Genomic DNA, 12,485 nt, shown 5'->3' on the forward strand with positions numbered 1-12,485 from the left:
AGAGCACACAGATGGATCATATGAGATTCATGGTACGCAGCAGTTAGAAGGTTAGGGCCTGATTTGTCAATGAGACATGACCCACCATATTGAACTGACCAGAACAGTACAGTTTCTACTATATTTCTATAACTCGTGTACACACACAAATTTCTTTCTCTGGGACAAAATTCAGAAAACTTTGCGACAGCAGAATCCTGAAACTCGGGATCTTTGATACAGCAATGGCAAACATAAGAACAAGATGCATCGAGGCTTATGCTCCAAAACTAATTTTGTCAAGAACAACCATATGAAGCAAATGCGATTCATTGTACGCAGCAGGTCAGAGTCGTCATTGTCAATGAGACATAACCCATATTCAACTCAGAAGGGCAGTTATAGTTCCTATTCTATTTCTAGCTCGGTTATAGCATAGCATAAAAAGTGATATATAGACTTCAAATTGCAGTGGTGTCCTCAACAGACTTCTTGTATTCAGGCTTGAGCTCATGCGTCCCTTGATTTGGTCCTCGTTTGTTGTAGACGCAAAGATCGTTCATTATCTCCTTCAGGAATTGCTGCATGAATCAAGTGCAGGCAGCAGGTGGTGAGTGAAGAATTGGATGTATAGTTAGTAATGCAATTGCTGTAACAGCGTGTCTGACATTTTATCAGTGTAAATGCTTCTGGGAGTCGCAAGCAAAATACCTCTGGTTGGTCTGTTTCCTGCATTAGATGCTTTAGTGACCAATTAGGCTGCCTCTCGAATAACTTGAATAGAATATTTTCCAAATCCTTCCGATCCCTTCGTGTTCTTTTCAATTCAAAAGGTTTTGTTGGTGTTGCTTTCTTCTTCTCCTGCCAAGCACGAAATTACGAGTGGTGAGGACTCTTTTAGAAGAAGACCAATTCAAACAATCTGTTTTCTGTGAATGTTTTTTGTCAGAACAGGTAACTGTTGAGAACATATATAGCAAGTCATTGTCAGGTATAAGATGGAAATACTGACTTCCGAAAACAACGTCAGCACTAATTACTACTCCACCCCCTAGCCACCTTAAAGATTGTCTTAGTTATCCGAGAAAGGAGTACCTTTGGAGCAGCATTTATCAGTTGGATCATTTGCCGCACTCCCATTCCGTGGTGCTTGTCAAGTACCTAATAAATGAAGGGGAAATGTGAATTTACATAATAACACTTGGAAAATGGAACTGACAAAAGAGGGTCAAGATCAAATTTAAAAAACTGACATGCACTTTTCTCGTTTTGATCATAGACTTTTTAGTCCTCTCACGGCATAATTTTGCATAGTCTGCAAGATTTTCTCTGTGAGGTTCCATGTCAAATTTATGCCCTACTTTTCCTTCGCATGCAAACTTCCCTGCAATAAACAGAAGGCCATGATTTTGTGATACAGAAAATAATTAGTACTATGTTTTTTTCAAATAAACAGCTTGCATTCAAACTTTTGGTCAAATGATCAATCTGAAAAATGCATAGTTCTCTTCTTGTTCGTCAGCAAAATAAAGTGGTAAGGAGATCAAAACTTCTAAAGGCAGCCAAATAAAATGTATATAATGCTAGTATGATGTGATAAGACACAACTAAGGTACTGCAGGTAAAATTCGGATTGGAAAGTAAAAGCAGTAGGACCAAACGTTGGTTATTGTCCTTTACCTTGTTCAAGGGCAACAGCCAACATGCATGATAAAGCAAAGGTGAAATAGATCAACTAACGAGTTCAATATATAATCTATAGCATGATCATGTACTAAATGAAGCTTAATGTGCTAACTTTATGGAAATACGTACTTCATGGGGTACGCGTGGCATGAATGAAGTTTATTTCTAGAAAAAAAATTAAAACATAGAGAGCCCCCAAAGAAGTATATACTGAGTAACATCAACAGGGTTCTTAAATCTACACTACTTAAAAAGGACGAAGACGTTCCCTATTCTGCCAACGACCACACTACGTCAAACTCTTTCGTCGTCCACCATCCTTCATCGCGCATTGCTCGCGTCCAAATGGGCCAAGCCCAACAAATTTCTACTACCGGATTCCTCCTCCTTTCTCCGAAACCTCCCCTTTTCTCTCACGCGTCGTCTCTGCCTTCCTCCTCTGTGTCCAGCGCCCTCCTCCTCCCCTTGGCCTCGTCCAACCATGGCACACCGCTGCCCAGCTTCTCCACCAATCCATCCATGGCGAGGAGGAGCCGTTCTTCCCCCCGCCCCTCCCGCCCCAGATCTCTCACCATCTTTTTTCCACAGCATAAACTGCACAGATCTGAATTTTTGTTGCCTTGTTTGTTTTTTAGATCGCACGTGGTGCACTGGCCGCAAGAACACGAACCAGAGCCATCTCCACGCGGCAGTCGACCTCGCTTGGCATGAGGGACGACACGGCTCCCCCATCCCAGGCTTTGCTGGTCCATCCGATGCCGCCTTCAACCTCTGCCCCGGCGATGCGTTCGACGCCCTCCGATCTCGCGGGCCCCCAACACGGCACGGTCGCCCTCCACCTGCGTCTGAGCCCCTGGCGACGGTGCGTCCTCACTAACACCGACAAGAGCGCTGGGAGGAGAAGCCACCAGCTTCAAGGTACCTACAACGTCTGCAACAAGCGTGCCATCAGCCACAAGGTATTTTCCTTTCTTGATGAAGGTTGAAGCATCTGGGTTTGCTCAGTATTTAGGTTGGACTAGGACTAAACCTGGTTCTGCACTTCTCTTTGATATGAATCTTTTGCATCTAGATGTAGCAAAGTGGTATATTGTGCTCTCAATTTTTTACTCTGAAATTCATGTCATCTGTATAGTGGTTAATTGTTTCTTCGTGATGCAGATCAGAACATCTTTCTTTCAATACTTAAATCCATTTTCTTGTTCCTTGGTCGTTGCACAAAAATTGGGTTGTATATATCTTCCTTAAATCCATGATGTATATTGCAATGTTAAGTTGATACCAGTTTGTATTGCTCTACCTCTTAGTACAATACCCGTTCCTGATATCTGTACTGCTTTTGCGCAACTTCAGACAAATGATTTACTGCTTTATTCTGTTGCAAGTTTATGGACTTACGGTTCTTTTAATAGGAGGCATTCCGGGTTTGTTTCAATCCTTTATACATAAAAGAACTTGGGAGCCTCGTCGACGGCGATATTGGTGGCAACATCGACAAATACATAAAAGAACTTCAGGTTATGATGTTTCCTTTTCTCTTGATGGAAGATTCTGATATACGTATGCTTTATCTTTTAGTTCATGGTTGGAGTTACTATGGTACAGTGACTTGACAAAAATACAAAATTTAAAAGAATAGGAGAGAAAGCAGATTTCTTGTGTTGTAGCACTATGCTTCCTGTGAAGCCGACATCTCCTTATGCAGCTGTGGCAACTCAGAGGGCGCCAATGCAGCAGTGGCTGGCACTCATGCATGCATTGTGACTTAAGTAATAATTCTCACCTTTATATCATTGTTTCTTGAAAACGCATTCCTTATTTTATTTGTCAGCATTGCAACACACAGTTACAGTTTTGTTCTATTGTTCTACTCAGTTCAGTAAAACAAACAGTGAGGGTATGTGTATCTCCTTGCTTCATTATGTCATAACTATCATACCTCTGAATATTGCTTGAAAGAAATGATGTGAAAGTCTCACAAGGTATGGTGGCAGATGGGCTGATGTATAAAAAAGATCTCCTTGATAAGGAGTGTTTTCAGTCAAATTTTGGAATACTGGAGAAATTAAGATATGCTCATCATATTACACTCAATTTTTTTTTGAGAATTATTAAACTGAATATTGACATGCCAATGTTGTCTGATGTTGTCCGTTAGTCATGCCTAACATAGGCCACTAGATATTGTACGTTTTGACAGAGCTATGATGGCCCACTTTGTTACTACATAATGAACACATCAAGAGACATGTGGATACTTTATGTATACCCGAGCGTGGTGGGTTCCTAGGTGAGAGATTCTGCACACTGAACCTCAATCATTCATTATATTTTTGCTTCTTACCCTTGTAGGCCAAGAACTGAGATTCGCTCAAAAAATGCCAGCCCAAGCCATGAATAGATTGCGATATTTCACTATGATTGAAAATTAAACACCACTCGCGTGTGTAAAATTGTATCATATACAATAGTTATGCTAAGGTTGGATTTGAGGAACTCTTGCCTATTTATAAGCATGGAAGCTGCTTGTAGTAGCCTTTATCTTATATGGAACGCTGACCAATTTGCTTTGTGCAAGTAGGACTTCACAAGTTCACATGATCTTATAATTGCCACTGTACTTTTCACAGAGAGCATTAACTTTTGAGAATAATATATTATGTCTCTAAAGATAGTTTATTTGATTACTCGCAGGCATTATGAATCATTCTTGATATGGTACTTTGGGCCCTTATCTTGATCGTGAAATAGACTACGACTGGGATGATTATATTGTGCCTGAGAGGTTGCCTCTCATATGAAACCTGGCCCAAACTATGTAATTGCATTTACTCACTTATTCTAACCCCTTCTCTTATCAGGAATGTTGTTGACAAGGATCTGAGGAACTTAACATGCCAGGGAAGATACTTTCGATAGGGTGTGAGATGTTATTTATGGATGAGTTACCGGATGCCATTCTACGACATGGACTTGAGTAAGGTACATTTTATTTACATATACATGCTAAAGTTATTTGTTGTGTAACTTTCTGCATAATTCACTTAATTGGCAAAAGATTGATAACTTAAATGTATCCAGTTGAATATATAATTGAATTGGCGGAAGACATTGCCATCTTAGTCAGAGACATGATAACTCGATCATTTTAAAGGTGTTCATGCTACAGAGTTTAAGGTTCGGAATGTCAGGTTAAACTTAGTTTAGAGAATCATTGTAACACTGCACTGATAATACGTTGACTCAAGTGCCTTTGAATCAATTGGCTGAGTACTATGTTTCCCAAAATCTTATTATATACCTCTGTTTCTTTTGATACAAACTGTGTGGTCCATCACTTTACTGTGGTTTTTGTAGTGTTCTTCACATGTAGCTTTCCTATTATGTCACGCCAGACGTTTTTTTCTTCTTATGATAGTTCTGATGCAACCTGACTAAATTAGTAACATAGTTTGTCCTCTTCCATACAGTTCAGATTTGGCAACTATTATGAGTATAAATCAATGCTATGTTGGTGAACCTTATTTCACGATGGATTAATTAAGTGAGCTGTCTAAAGTTAGCATATGTTCGACACACCTTTTTTTTTGTAAAATAGGCTTTGGCTAGCACTGTTCTAAGTTGTAAGTATTTCATAGTTCATAGTTGATATATGCTAATATTTTAACCATTTTAACCATTTTATGTATGTAAGTGTGCCAGACTTACTGATGCATGTGCTTTCAGTTTTGTAGTGCAAGAAAGTAACTGTTGCAATACAAAGGCCACTTGTGGAAGGAAAGATACGAGGAATAATGATAGGTTTTAGAGAAAACGTATGTTAGGTTTTAGAGAAAACGGTTGTATGCATTGCAGGAAATTGTTATAATGTAGTTTTGTGTACCTATGCGACTTATATAATATTTGTTATTAAAAATAGCTGTCAGTGTATAAAAAAACAGAGGCAATATATTTTATTCTTCTATTTGCATTCGTTGGGATCAGGAAAGTTTTCTTGTTATTGACAAACTTACAAAATAAAAGCGTCGCTATTTATGTTATGCAAAGATGGCTAACATGGTGAGAGTGAATGAGTTGAACCCAGCGGCATATGATCCGGCGCCAAGTCCTCATGTGATCGGTGCAGAAACATGTGTGGGATCCACGTCTGAAGGTGGATTTTCTGTATACCATGGAAGTAATGAGAGCTGAATACACAGGTGTGGGTCCCATTTTGTGGGGAGAGAGAAAGTAATAAATGGGTATATATGTTTCTTCTCGCTGGATGTTGCAAGTGTACGGGGAAGAAGCTTCGTGGTTCTCCATGGACCATGGATGTTGCTGCGGCTCACTGCATCGTAGGTGAGAGAATACATAGGAGGTGATGAACGCGGGCCGACCGCGAGGTTCTAGAGATGTGAGAGATGGCAGCGGCGCCAGTATGGACATCTGCATCAAATCTGCGACGAGGTCTATGTTAGTTACGCAGCGCACATGCCGCACGCCTCCGCCACTCTGTTGCTAGGTCGGAGTAGGCCGCCGTCGCGGAGAATACAGTGATGCGCCCGCAGACGAGCACTGCTTGAGTGCATGTGTTGTGTCGGCCGGCGTTGCGCGGCCTCTGCAAGACAACATCTAAACCACATCACTAGGTTCACCTAGCACGCAGCTGCAGCTGCGTCTGGAGAAGAAGCAGACTGAGGAGCAGTCTCCACCGCTAGCCAACATTTTCCACGTTGAAGTGTGGGAGATTCAAACAGGAGCAGATTGAGGAGCAATCTCCACCGCGGCGCTCACCGTTGTTCTTGCTCATCATCCGCCGTTGGTACATGTCGCAATGTTGTAGCATCTACGGCGGTCTTGCAGGCAGCAGTTCATGGCGAAATGGGGTGAAAAGGCCACCCACAGCGCCGCAGAGTCATCTCGAGACCAACTAGGAGCAACGTATCTTGCACATCTTGGGGGAATTTCTGGCCGCTCCACTATGTACGGCACAAATGCACAATAATGGTCAAGGAGGGGATGCTAGGACTATGATTACTGCGGGCATCTATCCAAGAAGGAGCCGACACGATGACACATATGGGTGCGCCGCCAACATTTCAGACAGGGAAAACCAGTACCCGCCCCGTGCATAGAGTTGAGCGGTGCTTCCGCGCCATTCCTAGGCCTCCGCCGCTTACCGAGTTCGGGGCACTGCCACTTCCGCCGCTCGCCTATAGAGATTGAGGAGTCGCCTGATCGAGGAGTCAAGCCATCGCTGAGAAAAAACGGGAGAGAGAGTGTCGCGTCGCTGCCTATTGAAGATCACGCGCTGCCAATAGGGAGAAGGAGAAGAGACCGGGCCTCAAGATCTGTTTGTGCTGACTTTCTCTCTCTCATAAATGATGGTCCTGCCTTATGTATACGAGTATTCATTTTTGTATTTGTTGTTTACCATAAAAAATGAGTTCTGCACACTCACGTGGTCCTGCTTTCAGTGACCAATAAAAACATGCCACCTGCCTGGAGCAAATGCCGCTAGGTTCAACTCATAATTTTCGGGTGGAAGATCGCTAGATAAAAGACATGATTGGTTGAAGTGGGTAAAAAAGATAGAAAGAACACATGTTGGTCCTCGAAAGGTTAGTAATAAGAAGGATAAAAATGCTATGTATAGGATAGGATATCCAAAAGCTAAGTTCAAAATATATCATCCTTCTTCATATTTTATTTTCCCGTGGCAACGCACGGGCATTTTAACTAGTATTACTCCATTATCCAGCAGAGAACACTGGTGAACTGCCAGTATAATTATATCAATAGCTTAGAAATGTCCTCTAAAGTTAAATAAATATCCCCATATGCACAATCCAACGTGAACTATATATATACTTGATCAGTTCTTTTTCTACTTTTATGAATAGTCAGAATTCTTCCTGGTGGTTACTCAGAAATACCCTGAATTATAACAAAAACCACATATGGTTGGGGCCTGAGGACACGGGACTGTAAAAGCAACTAAATGCGACTTCATTACAGGAGGGGGATGGAATTGCAAATTTAACTGCAAATATCTTGCATGCAATTGAAAGTGAGAGTCTCTCCTACGAACAAAGGCTGAATGGCTGAGATTAGCTTCGGTACCAAATTAGCGTAATGCATGTTATTACATTCAGAAGGGTATTGGTAGAATCAAGCATTGTTTGCTTCTCAATTATAGAAAGAACTGATTTCAAAGTTTAGGTAGGATAAGTAAAAATAAATGCATGGTATATTTTTCTTAAAAGGTGAAAGTACGCACACAATTATTACCTTGGTTAGACTCTGAGAAAACACACATTGGCACAAAATCCTGGAACATATTTAAAGAGTAATTCTTCGGTGTATTGCCATTGTCTGATCGAGCCATCTCCATCTTGAACTGTTATTTCACTAACACCATGTAAGCAACATAGGAACTATAACAAGAACATCTCCAAAAAAAAAGGAACTATAACAAGAACATTTTAAATGGGTGGTAATTCCATATTTAGTGAAACAGGGATGCCTTACACCCCTGAGAAAATTGGGGCACAAAGAGAGAGGAGGGTTGATCGATGGCATTTATGTTTAGGTATAGAAAATGACAACCAAGTTCCGAGAAAACATAGGAAAGACATATCCAAGGCGCCGCTGTTGAGGCTTCAGCTTGTTTAACCACCAACGATGCCATTAGCTTTTTAAGCCTCGCAACGGAGCATAATTATGATAAACCATTGCCGATTTGTCTCAGTCCATAATATGATGGCTGAAAAAATCTGAGTTAACACCCATATGGTGTAATGCAAGATCCAGAGTAAAACTTTATATTTTCTTGAAATTAAGTTAAGTCTCGATAAGTTACCCATGGCACTTTGAGGTGATTCTTAGGTGAAACATATTGACTACAGGTAGATGATAGATAATTGGAAGACCAACGGAAATTAAAGCAAACGGTAGCCCAACTGAAGGCAAAGATAGAGCATCGGAGACCTTCGAACGCAGCTGGCCGCTGGAAAGGAGGTCATATTTCGCCTTGACCAGGCTGAGGAGGCCCGGCCCCTATCAGAGGAGGAGCGCGCTTTGCGCCGTCAGCTAAAGTCGTCTTACTTGGGTCTTCTCGCCATCCAGAAGATAAAACTTCGCCGGCGATCAAGACTTAACTGGATCTGCCTTGGGGATGCTAACACGAAGCTATTCCACGCAAGAGCAAATGGGCGTAGAAGGAAGGTCTACATTCGGACTCTGCTCACTGCGATCACAAGCCAGGACAAGGAGGAGGTTCTTCTGCAACACTTCAGGGGCCAACTTGGCACCAAGGCCCCAAGACAGCTCAGCCTCGACTGGGAGGGTCTACATTATGCTCCTAGAGACCTCTCCGAGCTAGCTGCTATCTTCGACGAGCAGAGATCAAAGACGTCGTCTTCTCCCTACCCTCGGTTAAGGCGCTGAGTCCTGATGGCTTTATCGACGCGTTCTTCAAATCTTGCTGGGAAATCATCAAGGCGGACATCGTTGCGGCGATCTCTCACATGGCCCATTTCAGAGGTGGTTGTGCAAACCTGATCAACTCTGCAAACATCATCCTCATTCCGAAGAAAGCCGATGCTACATCTGTGGGGGACTACAGACCGATCAGCTTGATCCATAGTCTATCGAAGATCTTCTCCAAGCTCCTGGCAAATCGCCTGGCGCCGCTGCTGCCTGATATCGTATCTAAGTGCCAAAGCGCTTTCGTCGAGAAAAGAAGCATCCATGAAAATTTCCTCCATGTACAGAACCTCATTAAGGAGCTACACTCTTCAAAGACCCCTTCTTTGTTCCTTAAGCTCGACATCTCCAAGGCATTCGACTCCGTAGGATGGGCCTACCTCCTCGAGGTCCTGATGGCTCTCGGTTTCGGACAAACCTGGCGAAACTGGGTGTGCCTATCCCTTGCGTCTGCAAATTCGAGGGTGCTCCTCAACGGTGACCCTGGATCGCCATTCTGGCACGCCTATGGCCTACGGCAGGGGGACCCGCTATCTCCCATGTTGTTCATCCTCGCCATCGACCCCCTCCAGCGCATCCTCTCCCTTGCTACCCAACGTGGCATTCTCAGCCACATCCGCTCTAGGACGACGATGCTGAATCTCGCTCTACGCGGATGATGCTGTGAACCCCTGAAGGAGGAATTAAGCGCAATCACATCTATTGTGGACTGCTTCGGAAAAGCTAGTGGCCTGGTCACGAACATGCATAAGACGGAGGTCTTCCCGATGTGCTGCGGAAACATCAACCTCGAAGAGGTCCTTGCGGAATTCCCTGCTAAGATTGCTTCTTTCCCTGGAAAGTACTTGGGACTTCCCCTTCACTTTCGGCATCTTCGCAAGGTCGATCTTCAGCCTCACATCAACAAAATCGCGGGCAAGCTTCCAGGATGGATTAGGAAAAACCTTGCACGTCCTGGTAGGGTTACCCTTGCAAAGACGGTGCTTCTAGCCATGGGGATCTACCATGTCATGGCCATCCCATTGTCTAAATGGGCTCGAGACAAGATCAACAAGATTGCGCGAAACTTCATATGGGCGGGGGATGAGGGAGAACATGCCGCACAGGGGAATGCGCTGGTAAATTGGAAGACTGTATGTAGGCCCAAAGATCTTGGGGGTCTTGGGATGCCCGATCTTGAGAGATCCGGACGTGCGCTTCGCCTCCGATGGCCTTGGTTCCAATGGACTGATCCGCAACGCTCCAATGGACTGATCCGCAACGCTCCAATAGACTGATCCGCAACGCTCCTGGGTTGGCTCCAACCTTCCCTCTGTTGTCGTCGACATGGCGCTCTTTAGGGCTTCCACGAAGATCACCCTTGGAAACGGGGAAACATCTTTCTGGCATGATAACTGGTGTGCCAAGGGCCCCCTTAGCCTTTGGGCACCGGAACTCTTCAAAATCGCCACGAGGAAGAATCGCTCTGTTGCTAAAGAGGCCACTGCCAATAACTCGATTAGGTGTGTCGCAAGATTAACCACGCCGGTGCAACTTTCGCAATACATCGAGATTTGGGATGCACTGCAGGAAGTGAATCTCACGCCCACGTAGCCTGACACCATCTCCTGCTGTCTAACCACGGACGGGGCTTACAACGCAAGCTCAGCCTACCATGGGCAGTTCTTGGGTTGTCACCCCAAGTTTATTGCCAACAAGATCTGGACTGCACACGCCGAGCCAAAGTGCAAGCTCTTCGCCTGGCTCACCCTCCACGGAAAGCTCTTGACTGCTGACATGTTGGCTATCAGGGGATGGCCACACGACCCTTGCCCGTTGTGCCTCCGTGCGCCGGAAACCGCCGACCATCTGCGCAAAGACTGTCCTTTCACCAATGCGATATGGCAGTTGGCGAAATCCTGGGACAATGACCACATGACGTTCTCTGGCCAGAATTTCCAATCCACCTCCAATTGGTGGGACTCCTTGATCGCTGGAAAGCCTAACAAGGAGCAAAGGCGCATCAGCGGTCGCTTCCTTTATGTTCTTTGGAACGCTTGGAAGGAACGAAATCGCCGGATCTTCACGGGACAACGGCTAACTTACCTTCAGGTGGCGGGCATTGCGAGAGGGGACATCCTGCAACGCAAGCGTGCTTTCGCCGGCTGGGGGGCAGCCATCCCTGCCGACCCGGACTAGACTTTTTTTCCTTTTTCGTTACGGTGGTTTCTGGCATATTCCACCTAAATATAAATATGTCATCTAGTTTGGTCGGTTTTTTCCCTCTTACTTAATAAAAAGAAGACAGTGCTCCTGCCGGTTGCTCCAAAAAAACCGAAGGCAAGCATAGTTCACCATTCTACTAATGCGTCTGAACAGAAGAGTCGAGTGTTCTACTTCGGAGCTCAAGCCGGTCAAAACAATTACACAATGATAATTGATAACCAACTACTGGATCGTGTGTTCCATAATAATTTTCCGCAGCAACTCCCCGCAAATCATTGGGATAACTTATTCACATTGTTCCAAAATTCAGCGAAGCCACGCAACCGGATGGAGGGGGGAGGGGGGAGGGGAAAGCTTGCCTGCTTCGGGTCCTCGTCGGTGCTGAGTGGGTCGAAGGATAGGATGACCTTGGCGACAACGGGGTTAGGGTTAGGGCAGGGGCCTCCGGCGGCGGAGGCGGTGGCTTCCTGCCAGGCTTGTGAGACAATGGTCGGGCACTTCATGAGCCACACGGAGCGGTCGGCCCGGCTCGTCTCCAGGTGCCTCGCCTCCTCGGCCATGTTCGCAGATCGGTGGTACTCCGGTGAGCGGTTCTTCTCAGAGTCGATTGTGGAAGGAGTTTGCACGGCTGGCCGGGTTGTGTGCCGGGAATCGAGGTGCTTTCCAGTTTTAACTCGTGAAGAGCAGAGGCGGTGGATCGTAGTAGTACCGGAGAGGCAGAGATTCGACGTTAATTTTTTTCTTGATTGGGCCGTATATGGCTCGTGAGTGGCGGGATTTATTAGGCCTGGAAATGGAACGTTGTGTCCATCCGTATCTCATGATGATTCTAAAAAAAATATGACGAGAAGCCCAGTAATAAAAGAGGAATTAGCAACTCCGTACTCCACTTTTCATTTATCACCCTAAAAAACGAACCTACTCAACTTTCTTCTGGTAGCAAGGAAGAAGCTTTGCCAACATTGTACGCATCTACATTATCGTGTCTTCCGACATATGTTCCGCATGTTCCAAATTAAGTGGCTCTGTTTTATCTAGGTATGCATGTGACTTTGGACAAAGTCGAGTCAATTAAATTGGGACATAAATAGTACCTCTCTGTCTAAAAATAGATGTCTCAAATTTATCTAGATATGCATGTAATC

The 12,485-nt window shown here is 44.5% G+C and overlaps 1 protein-coding gene across 1 annotated transcript; it reads right to left on the reverse strand.

Moving 5' to 3' along the window:
• Positions 1-440: 440 nt before the first annotated feature.
• LOC124662851 (general transcription factor IIF subunit 2-like) lies at positions 441-11,900 on the reverse strand. Its single transcript, XM_047200638.1, has 6 exons — positions 11,700-11,900; positions 7,939-8,047; positions 1,233-1,363; positions 1,075-1,140; positions 691-840; positions 441-560 (listed from the first exon to the last, which is right to left on the reverse strand). Exons 1-6 carry the CDS (start codon positions 11,898-11,900, stop codon positions 441-443), a joined length of 777 nt encoding a protein of 258 aa, XP_047056594.1.
• Positions 11,901-12,485: the final 585 nt, after the last annotated feature.

The sequence above is a fragment of the Lolium rigidum genome, chromosome 6 (genome assembly GCF_022539505.1).
Source record: "Lolium rigidum isolate FL_2022 chromosome 6, APGP_CSIRO_Lrig_0.1, whole genome shotgun sequence".
Lineage (NCBI taxonomy): Eukaryota > Viridiplantae > Streptophyta > Magnoliopsida > Poales > Poaceae > Lolium > Lolium rigidum.